Below are 26,659 nucleotides of genomic sequence, written 5' to 3'. Positions count from 1 at the left end.
CCTAAGATGTCTGGCTCGCTAGCGAGGTGTGTTGCGCCTGGTAATAATGCAATGCGGAGCCCTGCAGCTTCTGAGCAGCATGATGATGAGGGGCAGGCTGCCTCACTGCACCATCTCCCTCCTTGCTAGACCTGTTGTCAGCTCACGTTGGAGCCGCTTTCCCTTGCCGATTTCATGATAAAGCCTTGCTGTCGGTGGCTCTGTTGAACAAGGAATTATGGGGGGGGGGGGGGGTGGTTTTGGCTTCCCGTTTTGGGCATTGCGGTGGACATTTTCTTGGTGAAGCACAATTTATTTTTCATAGCAATACGTTTGTTTAGGATTTTAATCAACTGTTGAAATAGAACACATTTGGTGGAATTGGAGAGTTGTTTCAAATTCGGTCTAAAGGATATGAGTTTAGTGTTGTGGTTTTTTTTTTTTTAAATTAAAACGTGGATACCGAAACACGTATAAAAGAACAATTCTGTCGCAAAAGCAACACCAATGACTAATTTTTTACTTTCTGCATTAAGAGAAGATGCAGTAGAGCTGCTTTTCATTCATTATGTGGGAATGTATGTATGCTTTTAAGGAATCAGATCACTGTCAACTTGCTGTGTGTAATGTGAACGATGGGTGCTTAAAAATTAAGTGTGGATTTTTAAGTGCTCTCTCTGGGCAAAGAATTTAGGTGAACAGAAGCCTGAATCTGTTCTTTTGCTTGAATTGTGAACCTGTACAGCAGACTATCTGTAAAGGAAAAAAAAAATGAATCTAGCAGTAAAAGGCTCTTACTGCATTTAATCATCATCTGTACAGAACCAAAAATGGAGTATCTTCAAGCAAGGTCTATATAAAAAATGGGTGTGTCCAGGAGGCACAGTGACACTTTGACTGTGGTTATAGTTCATTCTGACAGACCAGACAGGCTACACCTGTGCATGTATGTTGTCTAATATTGCACATGCTAGATAAAGCAGGATGATTTGCTCCCTGAATAAGCTAACCTACTATTTTAGCTCTTACATGCTAGCCTGTCTAGTTCTTGTTCTTCAGTTAATCTTGGCAGAATAGAACTCTCCATTCAGATCTAACACCTGTGAAGTGTACTAAAATGCCATGTTTTGGAGGAGAGCAGTGTTGTCTGTTCTGTGATGTGCTGATAGCTCTCTGTCAGGGAGTGTTAGTCCGCTCTCTTGAGGATCTTCCAAACTGATTACAGCATAGCAGCTACGACTGTAATGGAACACTACCTCTAGAGGCTGCATGTGCCACTGAAACTACTGCAGCACAACAGCTCCCCTTCTTTCCTAGCAGGCTCAGATTCTTTGTCGGGCCCTTAACGCAATCCGGGGGTGGGGGGATGGGAGCCACTGCAGTGAAAATGAAGGTGCTGCAATACGAGTTGGAGAATGCCATGTCAAAGCTGTGACGGGTTTCCTGCCTTCGTCAGAGGAGGTTTTCAGGTGCATCTTGGCTGTAGTAAGGGGCATATCAAAACTCCAGCATAGGGCATGTTCCAGTTGTGATTTGACTGTTTGTTTCTGAAGTTGGTTGCATCACTGGAGTTGTACATACTGCCACATGTGTGGTGCATGAGTGTCTAGCTTAAGCTCAGGACAAAGAACTCCAGGAGTCCCTGCTAGGAAGTCCCCAGTGGCATGGATTTGGGCTGATAGCCCTCTACCTCAGTGGCATGGGAGGGAGTGATCTGGCAGCCTTGCTGGCTCCGCCTTTTACTGCTGTTGCGCAGCAGTCCCTGCAGAGCCTAGCAGTGCAGACTACAGATGGTGTTTGTTCAACCTTGCCCCACCTCCTAGCTTATCTTTCAACTGCCCTATACCTGTGGCTTCTAATAAGCTGTGTGTTCTCAAGCACTGTACCTCTTAAAGGTACTGACTAAGCTTATCCAAATTTATGGTTAGTGGCTATAGGATGTTTTAAATTGCTGGAAATTGGAGAGGAAGAGTTCAGGAACACCTAACATCTTAAACACTGCTTAATGTCATGTTTTTATATAAAACAGTATGTGACTCAACTTGGTAACCCGTAAGCATTGACCTAAGTAAACTTGGTTCTTGCTACTTAAATCTGATCTACATCTTTCTGTGGATATAAATACCCTACAGAAATGTAGCACATCATTCTCCTCACTCAAGCGATAAAAATGTAAATAACATGCAAAGGTATGAGTCTGTCTGTGCTAATGATACACTCCAGATGAGCAAAAATCTGCTAGACTTCTGTTAAGTGAGCAGCAGAATGCTTCCATCTCAGACTAATGTTGAGTTGGTGATGTTCTCAGCAGTGTTGCTGCCACCCTAGGCTATCCCAGTCTTTTTAAACCAGTGTTGAACCTGTGCAGGAATACTTCCTACAGCTACTGAAATTGAAACAAATGGAGTCTATAGCTGCAAATACCCCTTGGCTGCTTTTTTTAGAAGTTACTCAGTACTGTGTCTTGATTCTTAGGTGGGCCATGAACAGTCTGAGAAACCTGATTGTGAAAAGCCCTCTACCTTGGGCTGTTGCCATATTGTATGCATGGTACTGTGCAAGAGTATTTTAGCTCTTGTATGGTTTCTTGAGCAGCTTGGTTCGTGTCTGTTGCAGGAAGAATAACCAGGAGGTGGTAATGTCTAAGTTGGTATGCAATATAGAAATGTAATTCAAATTGTAAAAAAAAAAAAAAAAAAAGCAGGTGGTGTATGTACATTTTTCGAAGTATTTCATTGACAGATGGCTAATGTGTATAGAGACCTTGGTGGGCACAGCTAATAACTGAAAATGTTTCCAACTGTCAGTATTGAAGTAATCATAAAAAGATGCTTCTTGAAGTTAATAAAACTAAAAAAGTGGTGTTGCATTTTGGCAGTAAGTGTATCTTGTCTATATTTTTTGAAGTTGTTGGTTTTGACTCTTCTGTGGAGTACTATGGGGTAAAGAGCTCAAGGAGCTTCCTTGAATGTCTGTGGCCTGGTTTCTGCAACTGAACTGAAGCTATCCAGAATTTGAAGGATCTGCTGACTTGAAAGCCTAAGGAAAATATTTTTACAGTCCTCAAACACCTTTGTGCTCTTTTAAGAGTGAAGTCCATCTTGGGTTTGGCCTTGAAGACTGAGAGGGTTTTTTTTATTGCTGTAAAATCCAGTTGATTTAAAACTGTTCAGTGATAAAGCAAAATAAGTGATAAACAAGGGGTTACCTAATTGTTAAAGCAATTACATGTCTTTCGCCACTGAAGCTTTCTCTAGTGACTCTGTAAACTACCTTATGCTACTTGAGTCAGTAGACAGTACTCTCAAGAAAGTCTAGGCATCCATATGACAAATGCAGTGGAATTACCAGTTTGGGCTGAAGCTGCTAGTAGTGATTAGATGGACTGTTTTTTATGGTCAGGTCTTGGACAGGAAGTGTCATATTAACTAAGGGATGATTTAATTTTAGAGAAGTGTACATTTTTCTAATTATAACATTGTAATTTAGCAGAAGAAACTAGTCAGCCTTGAATTTGGGATTTAGGGGTTAACACTTTGTCTAAAACTGAGGCTTACCAAAATACAACTACCACTAGGCTGCTGTGTTAATGAGTTTAAAGCCTGTATAGAGGGACTTGGTGCCTTGAGTTTGCTAGTGTTGCTTGGTACACATGGTAATGCTTTATTTGGGTGTATGAGATATTGCAGGGTCAGGAAATGAGGACAGGCTGCCAGTTCTTACTTGGCACACAAGCATGACTTTTGAGCTGTGCTCGTTAGAACTATTTCAGAATGCTACAGATAAGTCCTGAAGAGCAGCTACTATATTCAGAAGTGTGTGCCTTAATTTGCCTTGAACTTTTGCTACAATTATAATGATATTCTCTTTCCTTGCAGGCTGATCAACTGACAGAAGAGCAGATTGCAGGTGAGGTTTTTATGTGCTGTGTTGCTGCTCCTACTTGACCTGGCATATCTCTTAATCCAGTGACAGTCTGTGTTACACAAGATATTTAGCTTTCTTAGTCACTGAAGAAGTATTGTGGCATGTTTTCATTTGTCACTTAAGTTTTAAAGGCCTATTTACTGCAAAAGCACCATGGATTCAATGAATCTGAAGACTTGTTTTCTAGACTAGTTACACATCCTCACAGATTTACTAGCTAGTAGACTTGGGGAGACTCTGTAGTTCCCTTGTGGGGCTTTTTGTGTGTGGGTTGTTTATCCACCACCACCACTGTAGTATTGTCCCAAGTGCAACCTGTAAAGAGTCTCTGGTGAAGACTTGGAATCTGGAGTGCTCTTCTAGCAGAAGGCAAAAATAATTTACTTTGAGGTCTCCTGTCAGCAGACATGTTTCAGTGTGCCTGTTTTTGATGACAGCAGAGACTGGCTTCTTGATATTCCATATTTGGAACTGTACTGTGTACTTGGATGCAAGTGTTCTGTGTACTGTTCTGGTGGTCTGGCACTTGCTTTGAAATGCTTGAATAAATATGCATATCTTGCATCTTAGTATTGGCCCCTTAACAATCATTTATGTATGTGCACTGACAACTGTCTGCTAGTGGCTAAAATTTGATTGTTGTGTCTCCTACTCATGCAGGCTGCACAAACTAGTATCTGTCACTGCTCTCTGAAGACTGATTTCAACTTCAATAATTGATGTGACTTAAAGCTGGTAATGCAGAATTCGGCCTTGCCATGGACATTCAAAAACTTCAGGGTTTTTGACCTGACAAGTGTGTAGTGTTAATACTAGAAAGTCTTGGTGTGCATAACTGTTATGTGAAATGATTTTAGAGGGAATTAGGGTTCTGCTAATCTAATAGTACCAGGTCAAGCATTCAAATAACAGCCTCTAAGAGGTGGTGTTATTTAACTATGGGGTAACTCTTGAAGACACTGTATTAAACAAAAGTGTCATAATGAGCTAGTTTGTTTTCAACATAATTGCCAAATTTGAAGTGTAAGAACATTCTTCTGTAGCTCTTAGACTTCAGAAGCTTGCTTTAATTCATAAGAGACTAATTATGGTTTTGTGGAAAAGTCCTCGGTCTATTTACTTGTTGCCATGGTACTGTCTTAGGAGTAAGCACAAGCCAAATCTAGTTCAACTCAAGATTTTTTTTTTCTTGAAGTGGCCTATATATCTTGAGGGGTTTGTGATCATGTTAATTATAGCAGGCTTTATCAGCTGTCACTGTTGTCTTTTCAGTAATGGTTCAGTTCAGTTTGTAACTGTAGAGCTTTATTAGCTGATGTAGCTGATTATGTCATATAAACAGGAAGCTTATTAACACTACCTTGGGATTAGTGCAAATGTTAGCTATTCAGTAATGATGGTACATTTTTCAGAGCCAAAAGTGAGTATTAATAAGTTTGTCATACTGGAATAGAGGGTTTTCATCTGTGTGAAAAGAGTAAGAGTATAACTTTGTATCCAGTGTAAAATGGCCTGCCACTTTCAGTTTGACTGAGATGTTTCATGAAGCAAGTGTGTTTGCAGGTAAACCATAAACCTCTGTTATGAAGACATAAACTGGGCTGTTGGAGAACCACCCTGAGAACCACCCTTAGGAAGGGTTGGAGGTGGCTAAGCAGTCTGCTTAGTTCAGCTGTTGAAGGCCAGTGTCTTGTATGGGAAAACTGTCATAGGTACAGACTGTGTATTTTACAGAGATTGTGGTTTTATAAGCTTGAGCCCCCTTACTGTTCCGTATCAGCTTAGCTGAAGATTGATAGTTCTTGAGTTAAAGGTGGGGTTAAGAAAATGGTGCTACAAGGTAGAGACAACATTCCCTTTCATAAATAATAGGCCAAAATAATAAAAGCAGCTGCTTCTATGCTTAAAACAACCTCTGTAGCAGCAGAATTATATCTGTTTAAGGTTCCAGATATTCTTATATCCTTTGGAATTCACTGGTCATATAAGATAGAAGCTCCTTGCCTTTATAGGTAGGGGTGTAAGACTTTCCAGGTTTTGTTCATAGGAAAGACTGGTTTTGAAAGCTAGTGTAAATGCTAGCTGCAGCCTCATCCAGTAAGAATTGAAGTTGCCAAGTCAAATGGGTATCCCTTTGGTTAAATGCTGTATTAAAAAAAACTATGTAGGTCAGAACCACTTGATGTGAGTGGTTGGGGGGGGTTGACTCTGAAGATTTGTCACAAAGCAGCTGGTCTAGTGCTCTATACTCCTCCTAGACCTCAGAGGTCTAAATGGGCACTGAACAAATAGGCCTATGTATTGTGTTTGTTCTTAGTGTGTTGTAGTTCTTAGTTGGGAATCTAACCACAAGAGTTACTTAATTTATTTCATAGTAGAAATAGTCATATTCAAGTGTTGAGCTCCTGGTAGCTGTGAAGAGAACAATTGACATTCTCCTATAAAAGTTCCAGGCATAGCTGGCTAAATTGTGTGAGGGTGCGAATGGTAGTTCTGGTTCACTGAACATATTAGGTCACTGAAGACTGCCACTTTATCTGGAAAGGTGATATGTGGTGCAGACATGCCTCAGAAGCTATGGTTAAATAGAACATTTTGAGCTAGGGTGTTAGAGTTCACATTCTGTTGGACCAGCCTTTCTTTTGTGGAGCCTAGAAGTAGTTCTTTCTCAGTGCAGTGCAATTCTCAGAAGAAACATTGAAGCCTTGTAGGCTGGCCTGGAGATGAGTGTTTTTTGCCAGCACTGTCCTTGGGTTTCTGGCAGGTTAGCCTTATCTAGGATACAAGAGAATTTTCATTTGCAGCTTGCTATGGAGGAGTGTTGAATAGAGGGAGGATTTGCTTTAAATGCTGCATGGAGCGATAAGATGTTTAAGTGTGGGAGGTGTGACTTACAATCTTGTGTTGCAGAAGCCAGCACTGAGTTGCTCACTAAGCTTCAGTATTTTAAAGCTGCCTTCACTGGTCATTGCTGCAAATCCTCCAAAGCTGTGCTAGGTTGTTCTAGTCTAAACTCTAACTGCATACATTGTTACTCCTTTGTTCTGATTACTGGAGGTGGTTCCTACTCGTGGTTAAAGAGGTAATTTAAATTGTGTTCATAACTCAATTCAGCATTTCAATCAGGAGTATGCTGTTGATCTTTGACTTGCTTTACTGTCTTTATGATTATTTCTCAGCCTAATGCATCTTTGAGTGGAAGGTGAAGAGTTGTCCTTTGAGTAGTTCATCTCAAGAGTTCAGGATATACCACTGACTGGCCCACATTGTAGAAAGCAAGTCTTTGGATTTTGCATAAAAGTTGTTACTTTTTCTAGGCAGGGTCATTGCAGTACTGTGAAGTCAACTTTGTGTTAGTAACAGTTGATCTTCAAGTAGGATGAAGTGGTTAACAGCTAAACATTTAGAATTACACTTCAGTATCTGACTCTCGATAAAGACTTACTGCTCCCCTTGTGAGGTCCTTCTGTGATAGACTACAAACTTCTTCACTAGGATTGACCTAAAAGCCTTTTCTTCCTTGGTGTAAAGCTTTACTTCTGGTAAACCTATTTGTTGCCTCTGAGCTAACTGAAACTAGCCACAAAGACTGTTTGGAAGCTACTGTAGGCACAGGTTATAGCTGCTTGTTTGGGTAAGCCTGTTTCTGCTTTGTGATTATACAATACTGGCTTGAAACTATTTAATCTGGTCCTGTGGTAGCCTTGCTCTGATTCTTATGTGCTAAACAGTGGGAGTTGGCTTTTGGAACACTTCAGGCTGTTAGATGTAGAAGAGTGGGGTTTTTTTTCCTGGATGGGACTCAACCATGGCCCTGGTATTATAGCTGTATTCATGAACTATAAAAAGCCTGTTTTTGTAGTTGCATTTTTAACACTTGCCAGCTTGTACTCACCTCAAGTGTTTCACAGTATGAAATGAAGTACAACTTCATGCAGTTCATGTGAAAACACAACTTTTACTGTGACTAATCCTGGTCTGGGAAACCCACCATCTGGAAAGCTGTCTGCTTGGAAACTTAAAAAAAATTAATTCTTGGAAGTATTTTTGCAGGAGTACCATTGAGCTAACAAGTTCTCCAGAGGCATGATCCCAGGTAGCTTGAAAGCTGTAAAAGGATCTGAACTATACAAGAGAATAGCTAAGTTTTTCATGTTTAACTTGTGTATGAGCTACTCCAGTCCAGTGAGCTAGTATAAAGTCTGTGGCCAAAGACAAACAGATGGCATGGATTAAAACCAACTCCCTTTTTTGAATTGGACAATTAAGCATGTTATGCTTATATTAATATCGCTGGCTACAATACAGCCATTGTAGGGGGTTAAGAGGTAGCAGGGAAATGCACTTAAGCAGTCTTACAACAGTTTTTGACTAGTTCCATGAAGGCTGCTTCAGGATACAGTAGGACTGAAGTAATTTTCTAAGCAGCCTTTCAGAAACTAAGATGCCAGTGGCTTTCCTCTGTGAACAACTGACTGAAGTTGTATACATAGAGAGACTGAAAAACTGCAGAAGTGCATTGAGAAAGAAGGCTGGACGAAGTTCCTTTTTAGCTAGCTATAGCCAAATGTTAATACCGATGGTGCAGGTCTTGCAGCTTCATGTAGTATATATTATTCAGATTTTAACGTCCAGCAGAACAGAGTTAAAATGAGAAATTGGTTTTAGTTGGGGCTGATTATAGCTTTTCCTATTTATTTATCTTTATTAGTAATAGAAGTGCTAGTAACCTGTAGCAGTTGTATTTTTGAGTACCACTTTTCAGCTTTCTCAAAGTAACTTCATGTTTTCTTGTGAGATAGCCAGTTCCTACAAAGGATGTGGATCATTCTAGTTGTAGATAGCTACTCCTTTCAGCTTTGTATTAGGGATCCTTGTTTGAGATGAGTCTCTGTGCTTGTGAAATGGATAAACTTCCATCTTGGGTCAAAATTTGGTTGATGTGACTGTCAGGTTGTTTTCCAGATGCTGGTGCTTCCATATTGGCATTACAATTAAACCAGACTGAGCAGTATATCAAAATTTCCTTAAAGAATGACATCAAGTTCTGTAATTTACAACAGTAAGCAGCAGTGGATTCTTAAATGGCTAAGTAAACTTAACCTTTCAAAGCTGAAGGGATTAACTCCTTTTTTTGTTGTACAGAATTCAAAGAAGCTTTTTCACTATTTGACAAGGATGGTGATGGTACTATAACTACAAAGGAGTTGGGGACAGTGATGAGATCGCTTGGTCAGAACCCCACAGAAGCAGAGCTACAGGATATGATCAATGAAGTAGATGCTGATGGTAAGATTTTTACTAATAACGCAGTAAAGTGTCTAAAACTTGTTTTTACTAACAAAGTAACTGTCTTGCAGGCAATGGCACAATTGACTTTCCAGAGTTTCTGACAATGATGGCAAGAAAAATGAAGGATACAGATAGTGAAGAAGAAATTAGAGAAGCGTTCCGTGTGTTTGACAAGGTACTAAAATGTTTACCTTAAACATTTGTTATGAAGACTCAGTGAGTTCTAATGAGCTTCCTCACTGAATTGAGGGGTGTCTGCAATAATGTGATCTAGAACCTCTAGGTTAACTAATCACCCTAAAAAGTTCAAGTCTACTGTGGTGCTGCACCTGAAAATCAAAGGAGTCATTGTGATAGTGGGTGATACTATTAAGCTGCCACTTGCTATGATATTAAAATACTTGTACAAGGATGGCAGAGAAATTGTTTAAATATTTTTAAAAAGATAGTCTTCTGCAATATCAGCACTTCAGTATCCAGTGTCCCAACTAGGATGCTGTACATAAAAGTGATCTCTGAAGGCCTTGTGGCTTTGTGCTGTCTGCCATGAATTGGGTGAATGAGTTTTAAGTAGCCTGTGTTCTAAAAGATGGATGCTGGAACTAGTCAGTCACATGACTGAATAGGCATCTGTCACCTGAAAAGGCTGCAAAAGGTGCTGATTGCTTTGTCAGTGATTTCAAAAATGCTTTGGATAGGACAGCCAGAGTAAACTGTACTAGACAAGATGTTTTTAAAATGGATTTTTAAGGCTAAGATCACGAAAAATATTGACAATATGCTTACAGCTCTCATTTGCTTTGTGCAGGTGCTAATGTCTAACTTGTGTTAACTTCTTAATGTCCAACTTGCTCTGCAGTAGCCTTAAGTTATAGATAAGTTACTAAGCAATAGGCAAGTCTGTTCCAGTCTTCCTTTTCTCTTCCCAGGATGGCAACGGTTACATTAGTGCTGCAGAACTCCGTCATGTGATGACAAATCTTGGAGAGAAGCTAACAGATGAAGAAGTTGATGAAATGATTAGGGAAGCAGACATTGATGGTGATGGTCAAGTAAACTATGAAGGTAAGGAGTTGTTAAAAAGGTTCTTTTTGTGTAGCACTTTGCATGCCAGTGATTGTGTCAATGCTGATAGCTACACTGAATTTAAATAGGGCAATGTACAGAGATCTTTTCAACAGTTAGTGTTCCTTTAAGCTAATGTCTTTTAGTTTGTACATGTTGTACCTCTAAATAGCTTTAAGCTTGAGTGCATTAATACCTTGTGCCAAAGGCAAAAAATAATTATTCAACTGTGCAGTGTAAGAAATAACTTTCTAAATCTAATGATGTCTGATGACCATTAGAATAAGGAACCTAGCTGAGATGTTCATGTACTGTTCTTTTCACTAATGAATGTTGATCCGAATGTAGCAAGTTGCTCATTTTTCATTAATGCTCTTAAAATTACTAATTCATGGGGGAAAGCTCCTAAAATACACAGAAAATTCGAGTCCTTTAGAAGACTTCTTAAATGATTTCACACAAACTGGCTGCAGCAGTCGCTTATTTTCATTTCCTCCTTTCTTCCTGGTATTGAAACTTGAATGAAGTCATGCAAGCAGGAGGAGTCCTGTTACACAATTACTTGCAGCTCAGAAGAACTACGCTTGATTTCATTTTAACTTTCTGAACATCTTGCAAAAAGGAGCTGGGGTGTTTTCAGGGAATACATTTACTGTTCCTGAGGGGTAGCTGTGGCTTCCTTTTAAGGCCTTTCTGTTGTGGCCTCAGGATTAGCACTCATCTGGGAGCAAAAGGCATTTTTATGAACAAGGCTGCTGCCTCATAACTGTACTTGCAAATCGACTGTTCAGAGGCTGGTGCACAGAGGGCAGGCATCTCTGTTGTTTCCAATTGCTCTTCTGAAACTCAGGCAACCAGTTAATTCCTCTTAGGTTCCTGGTTTCTTTTTGTTATTGTACCTGAAACTATGGCTCAGCAAGATAAGTGAAAAAAACTATTTTGCAGGATCTAAATTCCATTGTGCTGTGAATAAACAATAATTCAGTTGCTTAAAGCTGGCCAGGTGAAATAGTAACACCTGTGATATATTCTGCTTTGGGGGAAAAAAAAACCAAACCACTGCAATGTCTTGGTTGTACACTTACTTAACTGATGGACACTTCAGCACAATTTCCACTGATCTTAGTCATTCTTGGGTATCTTGTCCCTGTCCGTAAATCAGTGGTTAGGAGGACCCTGTAAAGCATCATTTTTGGAAGTAAGGCTGCTCTCCAGTATGCTGAGGGACCAGCTTTTTTTGATAAATGTAGAGGTGCTTTTTTCCTTAAAAATAGGCGGAGTTTTAAGGTGTGATTCGTGGATAAGGGGACTGTCCTGAAGATGCTCTTCTGAATATAATTGAAAACATAGTATTGAAAATGTTAGCACTAGTAAGGCAGGTAACTTCTCAGATCTTGCAGTTCAGATTTTTCTCCGAATAACTCTTATGCAATTCTTTCCTTTTGCAGAGTTTGTACAAATGATGACAGCGAAGTGAAGACGTTGTACAGAATGTGTTAAATTTCTTGTACAAAATTGTTTATTTGCCTTTTCTCTGTTTGTAACTTATCTGTAAAAGGTTTTTCCCTTACTGTCAAAAGAATATGCATGTATAGTAATTAGAAGGCCATTCCTCCATGTTTTTCTCCTTTATCTTACTGTCATTGTTCTGATTTTTGGAAAATTGATCTAAGTAACAAATGTTGCATGTGGCTTACTCTGGATATTTAAGCCCTTCTGCACATCTGAAGTTAGATGGAGTTGGTTAACTAAGGGAACATCTGGGTTATCTGTTTTTAAAAAAAAGTAGCTTTCTTTAGGAGATGTAGGTATGACTAGTGTTACAAGTTACATAAAGTAAGCTAGGGTTTACCATGCATTAGCAATTCCTTAGTTAAAGCAACATGCTGGTTCTAGTTCTCCAGTACATAAAGGAGCTTATTCCGCTGTCTGTGATGGAGGATAAAGACTCTTGCAGCTAACTGCAGGATAAAACCGTGTGAATAGCGCATATACATGTGGCTAATGCACTGTAAAAATCATTCTCCTAGCTTGCTTCACAGTAACTTGTTTGTGGCCATACCTGTAACATGTTGTTGAAATGTGGAGTCTTAACGTTGTGGACGATTGACAGTCAACAATATGAAACTTAAGTTGCACTAATGCAAAACGGGTGATTTATCCAGGTACTCGTACACAAGTTTTTTTGTACTGCTGGTCCTGTACCAGAAAACATTTTCTCCTCTTGTTACTATGCTTTTTAAACTTTGTTTAGCCACTTATTTTAAAAGAAATCTGCTTCTGGCACGATTTGCCTCAAATCCATTCCAAGTTGTATATTTGTTTTCCAATAAAAAAATTACAATTTACCCATACTGTTTCAATGTATCCTTGAATTATTTACAGGAATTGTTCAATACCGTTACTGCTCTGTGTTTCAGTATGTAGCAGTTTGGTTTGCTTATGCAATGGATTGGCTGTCTTAAAATAGCTTGGAAGGTGAAAACTTAGTCCTTAAACTCTGGCCCTTAATAGTATTGTTGACTTGAAGAAGCTTTCTTACTAGTAGTTTAAAATGTATTTTACAGTCTTGTGTGGAGCTTGGTGCTTCAATAAACTTACCGTAGTGACTGGCTATGCCCACTATCTGTAGACATTGTGAACTGGATGTTGACCTAGTTCAATAGTTGACCTAAAATTAAAATTCCTTGTTCAGACAACTAAACCTGTTTGCTTTCTTTTAATTATTTTGGAGTTTATTCCCTGTCAGCTGCTACATGGGGGTAACTTAGTCTCACACCTGGACTTTACTGAAACTATCATGTCTGAGTTGCCATTCAGGATACAGTCAGCTCAAAGTACAGAAGGAAAACATTCTCTTACCAGTCAGTTAATGTGCATGATTATGCTTATAGCACTGATTTTTGTCAAGGTTTAATTTCTTTTTAAGTGGAAAACAAACCTGGTTTTGACCAAGGACCAATCAAAGACCCAAAAGAATGCCAGATGCTGTTGTGCCCCTTGCCTCTGCACTCCTGGCAAGAACAGAACATAGGCTATATGGTTATCTTGTCTGGGGGTTCTAGTTGCCTTTAAGCGAAGCGTTGGCCCCTGCATGTGGTTGCCCTCATTGGTCCCAGCAGAGCAGTTACCTAATGGTTTAAAACTGTTTTAATAATCTCTGAGATATTTATAATTACATGAAGATGTAAAACTAGGACAGCTGACAAACCTGATTTCAGAAACACTTGATCAAATGTTTGTGGTCACTTATCTCAAAGCCCTGTTCCTCAAGAATTATAAGCAGCTCTGTTGGTTTTCCGAAGGAGGCTTGTCAAAAGTGTTTGAATTGCTGTGGTCAGAATTCCTTAGAATTACTGCTTGTGCACTGGCAATCTGATTCAGGAAGCTTATGCAGTTTAAATATTCTAGCAGTTAGGGTCTGCCTTCTACGAAATGGGTGACTGAACAAACATTTGCTGTCCAGTCTTCATCCTGTGGCATAGGAGCTGGAGGACAAGACATAGGTGTTTAAACTGGCTCAGGATGAGGAGGATTTTGAAGAACTATGTGAAATCCTGAATTACAGGAGCATTGGAAGTCTCGGAGGTAATGAACACAGACCAAGGATCTGACAAGAATTTGTATTTGCCCATCTTGTGCCTTGATTTTCAATAGGCTGGGAATTGCACGTAGACCCACAGTCTTCTGCTCCAACTCAGTGTGCATGTGGAAGCATCTGACTGTGGGAGAAAGGATAAGGTCTTCACTATGAAAGACTGCCTTGGTTGAGATAATTGCCTTTTATAAAAGGAATGAGTGAAGAAAAGGTGACAAGAAGGCCACCTTTATTTACTGTATTTCAGGTGCTCACTGGCGAGAGTGCCTAGTCACAGGAAAAGCTGCTGATTTTGTTCAGTGTGTGTGTTGCTGTTAATTAAAGGAAATGCCTGATGTCTAGGTCAATACTGAAATCTTGTAGGCTTGTTTACATAATGTTTAACTGCAGAATGATACTTTACAGTACTTTCTGCTGATGGAAGATATGTCTCCTGAGGTACAGTTGGTGGAGTAGTGTGGTGGAAGTTAATGACACCAATCACTAAAATTGAACCTTTTGACTGAGGTGCACTTGCAGGTACTTTTGCTGTTGTGAAATAGGTAGTACATGGGTCATTCTGAGTATGTAGGTATACTCTAATTGCAAGTTAGAGCTTCTAGTAGCTTGCTAAGATACAATCCCCCATTGTGTCTGTTCAATATGGTGGAGGTTTGTATTCTATATGATAATAGCAAGAACAAAAACTTGTATAGTACAACACTGCAGTAAAACACCTGGTGGTGCTGTTTTATTCTAAACTTGGGGGTGAGGTGGGAGATGTTATGCCTGAAGACTGCTGTTACCTTAATGTATAGGCTTAGGGGGAGATCCTATCAGTGCATGCAAAATCCTGAATGAAGACAGAGCCAGATTCATCTCAGCAGTGCCCACTGGCAAGATGAGGCAATGGGCATGTTAAAAGCTGACAAGCTTTAGCTGGCCCTGCTTGGGCAGGGAGTTGGACTAGGCAAGCTCAAGAGGTCCCTTCTTACCTAACTGATCTGTGAAGTGAAAGTGTCCCTCCCAGCTTCGACATACCATGGTTTGCAACCCTACTTCATATGGTGGTCCTTCCCAGTGAAGGAAGATGTGTAAGGCTACATACAGCTTCATAAATTTTAAAGTATGTCTCTTAACTTACCCTACTAGTGTTGGGTGTTACCAAGCAGGGTTATAGAAGACACTGTGTGCCTCAAGGCTGTGAGCTGTCCTGAAAATAATGCTTCCCTAATCACCTGTAGCTGTGGAATTTTGGTGGGGGAATGTATCACTGGAAATAGTAGCTGGGTGGCCCCTTTTCAGGAAGTGTTTGGTAACAGCCTGGACAATGAGTAGCAAAATGACTGTTTTCTTACATTTATGTATAACAGTTCTATGATAGAACTATACCATATTTCTTGGACAGAAACTCTATCCAGTTGAGACAAGCTGGTTTTGAACAGTTTTACTGGCTGTTGTGTAGGTAAGGGAAGCTTCTATAGGTCAGGATTAATTGTCACTGCTGGCTATTTCCAGTGGGGGTGGGTGGGAGATACTAGGGAGACTTAAAAAAATTCTCACCGATATACTGTATTTAAAATCAGCTTTTCCATTGAACTCTTCATGTTATAGTAGATACTGAAGGAAGTTTCATTCTAATTCAGAGCCGGTCTGTCAAGGGATATAGTTTTCAGCTGCTTCGTTTAGCAAAGAACTTCTGTAAAAATGCATCTTGAAAAGCAATCCCCACCCCCCCTCCAAATCCAAGTGAGAAAAGTGGGTATTTGAGATAACCATGTATTATGAATATACATGGGTGTGTGGTCCAAGCATAAAACAGGTCATGTTCAGCCAAAAGAGACAACACTGAAAAAGACTTGGCTACTGCATAACCAATCCATGCTTAACACAATTTTGAAAAGGAGATAGAATCTTCACTGGGACAGAGTTTGCTGATTTTTAGAGCTTGTGGGAGTGTGTTCTTATATTGGCATTTCCTCAGTCACCTTTTTCCCTACTTACACCTCCCTACACAGGTTTGTAACTGGAGTGAGAGCTGCCATACTGCATCCACTCCAGTGTCTGGTTTTGCAAGAAATTCTTGCTCTGCAAGAAGAGTCTCAGTTTGTCAGGTATCTGTTTACTCTGGTTTTGAAGAATTGTCTGATACCTGTGTATTCACGGCTAAACAAAATGGATTTTTATGAACTTAGTCTAAGTTTGCAAAGAAAAGAAAATATTGGGGTGGGGATGGAGACCTTAATATTCTGATGTCCCTAAGTGTGAGTCTGATGCCAAGTGGCAGTTTCAATTTGAAATTGATGCCTAGCTGATCCTTAGAAAAACACTTCCTACAGCTTTTTTTAACATGAAATGTGGAGAAGATGGCATTTATTTCGGTATCTTCAACCTTCAGTCCTGAGAGACTGTTAAAGGAATTGCAGACAGATTTAGTCCAACTGGAATACCTTAAGGTGAGATTTTCAAAAGATGTAGATTTGGTGAAGGTGACTTTTAACAGTAACAGCCTAAAGATGAGGAATATTCCCTGCTGAAGGCTGGATGATACAATATAGTAACTCCTACACTTTGTAACACTATTCAAAGTTTCAGTAGCCTGTGGAAGAACAGCTCTGCATTTTAGTGGATGCTTTGTTTATCAGAATCCTAGAATGGCTTGGGTTGGAAGGGACCTTAAAGCTCACCCAATTCCAACCCCCTGCCATGGGCAGAGACACCTTCCACTAGAGCAGGCTGCTCCAAGCCCCTGTGTCCAACCTGGCCTTGAACACTTGCCAGGGTGTATACAGAGTAGCAGATAGTTCCTGCTCAATAGTTCTTGCCGTACAAACAGGACATCAGGCAGTGTCACCTAAGGACAGCATACTGGCTTGGCCTTTCTATTATCTTTTTTTAATTTTTATTTTTTTTTTAAGGAGGAGCTGATGTGGAAATAAGAGTGAAAGAAAAGGGATGCGAGAAAGAAGATGAAAGAATATAAAATTAGGAGAACAGTGTGGGAGGAAAAGATGTTTGATGTAAACATCTAATAATTGATGCAAGATGAAGCCTGACACTATTCCTGGAATAATGCTGAGCCCCTAGGGCTGGAGCTCCTGTCCTGCTCCTGCAGGTTGGTCTCAAATGGTGGGTGAGTTGCTGATATACTTCTAGTGCCCTTCTGCAGCTGGGGTAGAGTATTTAGGTTGTTCCAACTGCATAATCCTCATCTGGCAGATAAGATCTTTGAGCAGGCGTGTACTTGCACAGAATTTAAATTCCCCTGTAAGTAAACCAGTACTTCTATTCAGAAGTAATGGACACCTTGATCAGCCCACAGTAGTGGCTCTCCCTTCAGCATCCCTCCTGTACCTATTGAGATAGCCACCATCTTGTGCTGCTGGCTGGCTCCTTTCATGACAAGGCAACCTGACATGTATTCCTCTTCCTTCAGAGTCTGACTAGCCCTGATTTCAGATCAGTTGCCTCATGTATTGTTCCAGCAGCGTGTCCCTGGTCCTGGGGTACCTTCTTAAAAAGGCACAGACTTTTTGGCAGTCAGAAAAATGCCACTAATGGCCCTTGAGGGAAGGAATTTCTTCTAGCTTTCTATATTGGCAGGACTGTAGGAAAGTTGTCTGTTTCTGGAGTAAGAGCTTTTTTTTATTTTTGTTTTAAACTAAACTCAGTTCTTTCACATAGCTACAATAACTGATACTGAAATAAAAAGAAAAAGAAGATTCAGATGTCCTGCCGTGCCCCCAATCTGTTATGAATTATGAAGTATTAGTTGAATAGCAACCCCAAGCAGGCTGTGGGCTTTCTCAGTTCCCTCTATTTCTAAAGCGTTCTAAAGCATCTGACTACCATAAGCATATTTTTCTCCTAAATATCCACTGTCTTTCTAATATTAACTAAACTTTGAAAGCCTCTGAAAGACCTCTGATGCTCCCTATGTTCAAAGTATAATTGCTCTTTTGTTGCTGCCAAATCATTCACACATAAGAGGAAAATCATAATCCAAGGTCTACTCTAAAGTTCCATGGTCAGTGTAGTCTATGTTGATTCAAAAGGCCTTGAATATGCTTAAAAGTAAAGCTGCTTAATGGATTTTTACAATGTTTGAAATACTTCCAACAATTTGGAGTTGATTCATAAGGCAGTGTAATATTGTTAGTTTTTTCCTTTTTCGAGGTTGGTAGAATTAAGATGGACTGTGTAATTGATTTGCATTTTCAGCTCTCAGAATGGGAGGTATTTTTCCATGCAATTAATACTGGCATTTATTTACACATATGTTATATGTTAAAAGGCTGCCAAGACAGAGTACTTGAGAATTGCCTTCTGTTGCCATTCCCTATGAGGAAGCCATCCCCACCAGGTAGGCTGACAGGCCAGTTTGCAAGATCACCTGAAAGCGAGAGCAAATAAATGCTTTGAGCAATTCTTGCTGTTTAAATCATTCGCTATTCTACCAGTAGGAAAAGTTCTCTTCATTTTTTGAAATGGGCTGTGATGCCCAGGTTAAACATGCAGGGAAGTTAAGCTCCTCTGCCAGTTTTTCCATTCTCTTCCACCCTCACGTTATAGCATCCTATCTGGATTTCTGCAGGCAGTGGCTTCCCTAAAACCTTTTAAAATCCTTCTGTGGTTCTTTACCGGGTTTTGGAAGAAATGCTGCCAAAAAATCTCATTTACTTCTGGCAGCTTTTTCTTTCCCTTGAATTTGCCTATGTTTTACCCTTCCCTAAGGAAGCATTATCTGGGGAGACACATCTCATACCCTGAAGAGATCTTCACATGATCCAAGCTGGAGGTCCCTTGCAGAATGGCCCACTGCTGTGCTGCAGATTCATCATTTATCTGGCATAAATTACATTTGAGGATGGGTTTTATTGCCAAGGTTCTGATAAATTCTCTTTGGCTACCGAGGAGAGGTATAAAATGCTTCTGTTTTATTAGGGAGTAATCTTCACTACAAAAGCAATGAAATCAGGGGAAATTACATGGGGGCAGAAGGTTTCATACCCATGGTCCTTGCTTTCTTGGCTGCTTCTATCTAAAGATAAGTCTGCCTGCCAGGTTAGCAGTTAAAAAATCAGCCATTTGCTTGTGAAGCAGATGATTGGAAGCATCTACATCAATCCCAAAACTTTATTCCTCATCTGCATCTGAGAGAAAAGCACCTCCTTGCAATCTGTGAAGTGTACGCATGCCGCTATTGAGGTAACTTGCTGAATAGTCTTAAGCGAACTGGTGGTTTTCAGAGAACATCTGATGCAATTACGTTTTATATCAGAAGCATGGGAAAGTGCATCTAATATTCAAATGTATGTGTGTGTCTGTTTCTTCAGCCCTCACCCAGCCTTCTCTCCTGCACCTAGCCAAAGTAGGATGCTTTCACCAAAAGCGCTGATAGTTAAATCCATTCACTGTTAGCATAGTAGGATGAAAGGAGTTGTATAAATGGTATTTGCCATTTCAGCTGCACTTTGTTTCCTCAAAAGGGAGAGGCAGAGACCCTACCTTGCTAAACATGCTGAAGGGCAAAATTTCACTGCTAGTATATCTCTGGGGAATTCTCTCAAACCTTTCCAGAGAAGAGGCTTCTCTTAGCCTGTAAACATGTCCATAGCTCTGGATGGATTAGCTATTTCAGCAGTTTTCGTAAGAATCTTCTCTTGCCTATTAATAATTTCACTGATGAAATACTTGTTTGTGCTTTCATCAGTCATTGACTAACTTTTAATTAAAATAAGGACAAACTGAAATGAGAGCTTACATTTCCAATATGCCTTCAGAGAATAAACTGCACAAGGAACTCGACTTAACTGCTTAATCAGCCAATGCTAGGTAGTTGTGTAATGTGAGATTTTCCTCGAGAAACCTGGCTCAGCAAAGTGAAGCCCACCCACAGTTTTAAGGGAGAAGGGAAAGCATCTATCTCTATCTAAACCTTATCATTAATATTTTGCTACCAAGTGCTTCTATGTACTTTTGTCCTACTTTCGTAGATTTGATGGGGAAAATGCTAGAACATACTTGCTTAAAACACCATGAAGAAATCCCAGCACCTGATGTTTTAAAGAGAAGGTAAGTTTCTTGAATACATAGGAGAGAGAGAAACAATAGCTGTGACTTGCTTTCAGAATGTAAGTGGGTGAAGGCTCTAGGGATCGCTGTTCTGTAGGTAATACATGACCTGTATTGTCTGTTTCACCTGAGCTTTAAAATACATTCCTCAGAATATTTTGCTTTTGTGTTTTCACAGTTTTCATGTACAAGTATGTATTTTTTTTATTCCTCTCAGGCAGAATTTGATTAGCATAGTCAAAGGTCCACATTTTTGCATACTCGTCCCATTTCCTCAGTTCTTACCACCAGTCTCCCCTTTGTGGATGCAAGCAATCCCAATATAAACCTGCATGTTCAACTTCTGAGTTTTTCTGTGAAATGCATAACTGCTGCTCCTTTCTCATCTTACTCTTACTTTGCTGTTCAAAATACAGAGCAGGTAGGTTTAATTGTTTAACTCCAGCAATTCTGAACTTTTCTGGTCCACAGTCATCCTTGTGAGACAACTTCATCCTGCTAACAGAGCTTCTCCAAACTCCACTGCTCAGAAGTTGTCTTCTCTGTATCCTATTGGGCAGTGCTTTTGTCCTGAATCTCTGGGCTTGAGATAGCATGGGGAACAGGAGACTGTATCTATTATGATAGGTACCCAGCAACAAAGCTTTGCACCTCTTGAACAGAGTTTTTACCTCTTCAGGAAAGCTTAGAAAGCTGTTCAGGGCACCTGCAGAGAACCTTGGAATATAACTGATGTAAACCTGTTGCCAGGCAGAAAACAGCTCTAGTCTAGATGCTTAATATTGCTCACGATACGTGTATATTCCAATTCACTCATGGAGAGGGCTTCCTCCCGGGAAGCTCTGTTCCAGACTTACTTGCTCTTTGGCACAGCAATCTCAATAATGTGGGAATGAAAAGTGGCACATGAACTTTAAACCATTCAGTCAAGCTACCTTGCAGAAATGAGTATGACAGTCTCAAGCTCAACTGAAATTAACTTACTGAGGAGGTTTTCAGATTTTGCAACTTGTATTTCTTTTCTTCCCTTGAAAATTTAAGTATTTTTTATCCTATTTTTTCCCCAAACATCCTCCACTATTCAGAGCAGTTTTGTAAGATTATTCAATTACAACTAACACTGTGGAAAAGTGTTGGAGCCTCAGCTTTACGGGGAGCTGAGCTGTGCTTAAGCAAGATCAGAACCTTGAAGGATACCTGTGCAAAATGATGTGTCATACTTGTGAGTCAAGTTCTACTTTCAATTCCACCATATTGTTCTCTGTCATGCGGGAGTCTGAGAAGAATCAGCAGCTTGAAGGTCCTATCCTGTCTGTGCTGACTTTTCCTCCAGGATATTAATACTACATCAGGATGCTAAGTCCTCAGCTCTCTTTTGGCTCCTGGGTTTGCATATAAGTAAATCAGATGAAAACAACATGACAGGAAAGCTGATTTATGTATCCCAGCATTGAAGCATACCTGTGACTGCCATATATATGCTTCAGCCAAAGGCCACTGAAGTTTCCCATTAATTTCAGTGGTATCTGGATCAAGCCCTCAGTTGGTATCTTGACCATCCATGGAGTAGGTCCTAATACAGTGTATTTTTATGGATATGCTTAGTTCCACCTCCTTTTACTAACGCATTTAAGTGTGTGATTAACTTCAATAAGATGTTGAAGCATGTGCTGAAAGTAAAGCATGAACTTGGCTGAACTTACATTAGAGGCTACCCCCATTCAGTGTCTGGGGAAAAGAAAGGGCTTTTGCTTGTGCAGACACACAGTCCTGGTAGATATCATTGTGGTTACAGTTCTTCCAGGCCAGAGCTGCTTAAAATCCAACCATTTTGAGGAAAAAAATAACCCACTCTGGCTTGTTTGTGCTCAGTTATGTAAGCGGGTCCTCCATTTTACAGTAAATTCAGTTATGCTGCCTGAGGGCATTCATAATGAAAAACAGTTATTTTGAAGTAAAAACTGGTAGAAAATATTGGAAGAAAAAAATAAACCCAAACCAAACAGCTCACCATAATTGCTTCTCTTTCAAAGTCTGGACAGTTTGTTTTGTCCTGCTGTCCTGAGGTCCTCAAAAATTTACTTCATTCCAGTAAGTACTATGCAAATGAATATTTCCACTAATAAAATATGCATGGCCATCTGAAATGCGAAACACGTACATAAATTGCCATGTGTTTTTGAGGCACAGGAGCTATAAGTATGACCTGAGCACATGTGAATTAATTCAAGTCAGCTTAGACCTCCGGACCACCAGCTCAGCTGGGGCAATGAGGGGCTGCCTTACTTGAGCAGGCTCACACTTACCAGAGACTAGAGATACTGATAAATGAGATCGAGTGAATGTCTGTGCTGGCTTAAGGAGTTATTTCCCCCAGTTATTGGGTGATGATCCTGTCTTGGAGGTTCCTCCCTTCCATGGCAAAAGTAGCAGAACAAAATGTGTGCCCCAGCTCAGGGGCTTTACTTCTATAGTCTTTATTGGTCTTTACTTTAAACTACAAGTGAAGCAAAGTTAAAACTAAACCAATAGACTTTGCACTGAAGCTGTTGAGGCACTGACTATATTATCTTCTTTTGACTTCACTGTGAGCATGATACAGGGATAGTAACTTTCTATTGCAGAAAGGCAAAATAAGATCATCCATTACCAGTCTAACAATCAACAGTAACTTCATCTCAATCGGTGCATGAGATCCAGTTACCCTCAAGGGTATTTATTCCTATGCCTGTGGCCTGTGTACTCGGTAGCACGCCAGCTTGTAAGTAGTTTGTGAAGAACTGTATTACAGGAATTGTCTTTTTAATGGCAATGAGACTGCTGCTGGAAGAAAGGTGACACATCTGGTCATGCTTTCATGCTTACAGGATTTTGGCCAAGATGTCTTCAGAAGGCTACTGAACCACTTCAGTTTTCTCTTTGTGACTAGTCAATCTTGAAGGCCCTTTTATAGCATGTGTAGTGAAAAGCAATATACATTTCTGCCATTGCCAACCATCCTCTAAAAAAATAGACAAGATAAAAAGTATTCTTCTTTAGTTCCCTTGTAAGGGTTTAAAAGAACTAAGAGTATCTGCCAGATCTAGAAGGAGGTGTGTTTTGGCGGTGTGGCTAAGACAGATTCAGATTGTAGATGAGCCAAAGTATGAATATGTCTGCAGCTGAAGACAGGAGCAAGTGGATTAGATGCATATTATGTCTATGTGTAGAAAAATGATTTGTAAATTCCTTTCTTGCTTAAATTACAATTTCATAAAACTTAAAATGCCTTCAGCCGTTTCAGTATTGAGGCTGATCCTAATCGCTTCAGTAGTAATGTGACTTCTGTGGCCTCTGTAGTACAATTCCTGATTTACTGCAAGAGAGCAAACTTGAGGCCACTGCAGCTCTGTTTTACTAATTAACTCAGACCATGCTGGCTGTTGTTTATTAAAGTGCCAGCTATTCCTGCACAGGCAATACCAACCCGTGTAACTCTGAGCTAGCTGCACTTCCCATATGAAGAGCCCTCTAATCACACAACTTGCAGTAAAACAACAAAAAGGATAGTTTGATGTATTCTCATTGAAGACTGCTCAAGACTCTGCTGCTGGAGTATTACAGAAGGGACAATTGCCGAGTTGCTGAGATTAAAAAGCTGTTTTACCTGACTGAATTTGCTGAATTGGAAATGGGAGTGTTACTGCAGTCTCCTCTTCCAGCAGAACAGACAATGGGCCATGCTGAGCAGCTGGAAAATGGTAAAGTCTCCAATCAGTACCACACTTCACAAACTGAACATCTGCCATGGCCTAAGTACGGCACCTAAGGGCACCTCTCCATGATCTTCTGTGGGAAAGCTTGGGTTTTCTCTGCTCACATCCCAAGCAGGTGCAGGCTCCATGCTGGAGAGAAGCCGAGCAGTCGTGTTAGGGTGGCGATAAGCATGAGTTAATACTCCCAGCCTCCCAGCAGGATTACTGGATCAGGTTTGGCACTCTGCTGATGAGGACTACACTCCTGGCTCCAAGTGGCTCATGTCCGGGAGACACAGCTCAGCGGAACCAGTGTGCAACGGGTAGGATCTGCTGGAGAGACAGCCAAAATATTGCCTGACCCAAGCATTTCACCTGCCACACCCCACCGTGCTGTAGACTGTAAATCTGATTCCCAAGTGCTTAATTCCTCTCATTCACTTGATAGGCACCTAACTCAGTGTTGTAGATGGCAGCATTTTCTTTTGCTTTGAGGTATGGCATTAGTAAGCATTACAACATCCAACATGGACGTTGAACTAAGTATATCTGTGTGTTATTTTGGATCTTCCCTGATGAGCATCATTTGATTTTTAAATCATATTTTATTAGGAAATGTGTTTAGGGGTCTATTAATCTCTCTACAGCTGACGCTCAAGCCTGTCTGTGCAGTGATTTGTTACACCACCACTGAACCTGGTGCTTTAATTATGGAATGCCATTTTTTGCTCCTCTGTTGTGAAGTGAACACAGAGTCATTGCTTGTTTCTATTTTTGCATGAAGATGATTCACAATGTAGAATGTACTGTACTACAAAAGGGATGGAAGAAAATAGTTCCATGATACATGTTGAGAGACAGGAGCAATGGCTTGCTGCTGTGATTCATGCTCATACTGCCCAGGCGTTCCAAAAATGGCTTTCTTCACAATTAGCCACAAAATCTGTAAACCATAAAAGGAAAACCATTGGTCTAACAGCAAGTGATTCCGGCTGGCTGCTTGAAATGAAGGAAGGTGATAATTCACAGGGCAGGTGAAATGTCAAAATGTACTGGACATCTTCTCCTGATTAACTTCATAATCAAGCAGTCCAAACTGACAGTCTTTGCTCTTAAACTAAAAAGACTTACTGTGCTTCAAAAATCAATATGGTCTGAGGGAAACCAATTGCTGATACTTATAGCTTAACTACGGCATCAGTGCCCTGTGTGCAGCCACTTGTTGAGGACAAGGGCACCTAAGGGATGGCTGAACTGCAGCCCTGCTCCTCTGGCGAGCTGAGGGGCTGCTGCCCACCTATTCTCCATGGAACAGGCTTGGCAGAAAGAAGGCAGTGAGTAGGTTGAGCCCTGGCAGATTGCTCTTCCCCCAGCACAACTGAAAAGCGAAACAACACTGCGGATAGCGCTCAGGTGGATGTCAGCTGGAATAGGAAAATGTGGGTGTTGCTTCCCTCAACATGTCTGCATTTTTGGGACCCCTCGAGCTTGGCATAATCAGGTACATCTCAAGGGCGATATGCCCCTTCCAAGGATTTTTATGAGATCTGAGGATCTGTGGCTAGAAATTTAGAGATGAGGTGAACTCCAGCTATAGTAGACAATGACCTTCTTATAATTTATAAGCAGAATATTTATTAACACATGCCTCCCAAGAGCCTTTGACATATACTTGGGAATGACTCCAGGAAAATACATATGCACAAATATAAGTACAGAAGCTCCTGCTGGAAAAGGCGATTTATTACAGTTGCTAATGTTCTTTTTTAGAACCAGAACCAGCAGCGATAATGCTTGTGTACATTTTGCCCTCTGTCAGGAGTTCATGCCTAACTGAGCCATGGTCTTGGCTGTATTTCTCACTGTAGATAGGCCTTTTTCTGGTTTGGGGCTAAATGTATTTGCTGATCAACAGTCTCGAGGTACTGGTAATTTCTAGATAGCTGATAGAAATGAGCAAAGGGGGTTTTTTTTATCCTGCAAAACAAATTATTTATGCTTTACCTGCCACATTTTTATTTCTAGAAGGAAGGGTATCTTTAAGAAGTAAACTAAACATCAGTGCAGTTCCTAAGTGTTTATTTGAAAGTATAGCAAAGGATTGTACTAACACAAATTGTCAGGGGACAGACTTTGCCAGTTAAGTAAATACTAACCTTTTGTTTGAAAATCCTTTAGGATCTCATTAACTGTTCTGTGCCAGGTGGCCTATTGTGGTAGGAGAGCCTTCCTGAGTAAACAGCAACTCTTAAATGAGTTATACCTACTGCTGTTATACGATAATTTGCAACAAATGATCTGTAACACCCTTTAGAACTGCACTTGCAGCCTTGGAATTTCAGCCTGAATCTGGTGTGCTTTATTGACAGACTACCTCTGTTTGGCTGCTGATTTGGAAAACAGCTTTACACATACTGTTTATTTTGCTAGTCATTGTTTTGTGCCAGAAACTTTCTTGTTTGACCTCAAGCTAACCACTACTTAAATGGCATCCATGCTCAGGTTTTTGATCATATACCCTAAGTAATCTCATAAGCAACCGCTCCCCTTCTAAATTTCATCATCATCATAACGACACAAACTGATGCACTAGTGCAGTGTCACTGTCAGTGGGGACTACCTTTTCAATTTCATAAATGTGTATTAACATCCTGTGAATGGCTTAAAGTACAGTTATGGAATACATAAATAAAATACAGTCAGGAAAAGGATTTTGTAAAAGAAATGTCTATGTGCTCTATATTAATTCTGAATTATAAGCATAGCAGAATATACACAAGTTCTACTTTCCGGATGATTTTTTTATCCTGGTATTAACTGTCAGGAGAAAGCTCTATGCTTTTAACAGTCTCATGTCTATTGCTAAATGTCAGCTTCTTCACATATAAGAGTATCTTTTTTGTCACTTCCATGTTTTATATTTGCAACATTCATTTATTAAAAAGTGTTTTTAACTGTGAGATATATATATATATGGACCCATATAATGAACTGCCAGAGAGCGAAAAGC

The 26,659-nt window shown here is 40.2% G+C and overlaps 1 protein-coding gene across 1 annotated transcript; it reads left to right on the top strand.

The window, feature by feature from the left end:
• Positions 1–3,851: 3,851 nt before the first annotated feature.
• On the top strand, positions 3,852–12,967 carry LOC104401120 (calmodulin-A; the record flags this gene model as incomplete). The annotated part of the gene is made up of 5 exons (XM_010017081.1): positions 3,852–3,888; positions 9,052–9,195; positions 9,267–9,373; positions 10,128–10,263; positions 11,712–12,967. Coding segments are annotated over 5 exons (453 nt in total), but the record flags the coding sequence as incomplete, so codon positions are not given.
• Between the last annotated feature and the right edge of the window lie 13,692 nt (positions 12,968–26,659).

Source organism: Nestor notabilis, unplaced genomic scaffold (genome assembly GCF_000696875.1).
Source record: "Nestor notabilis isolate BGI_N333 unplaced genomic scaffold, ASM69687v1 scaffold26750, whole genome shotgun sequence".
NCBI classification, from domain to species: domain Eukaryota; kingdom Metazoa; phylum Chordata; class Aves; order Psittaciformes; family Psittacidae; genus Nestor; species Nestor notabilis.
The sequence above is the reverse complement of the archived record's forward strand: the minus strand, read 5'-3'. Positions and strand labels throughout refer to the sequence as shown.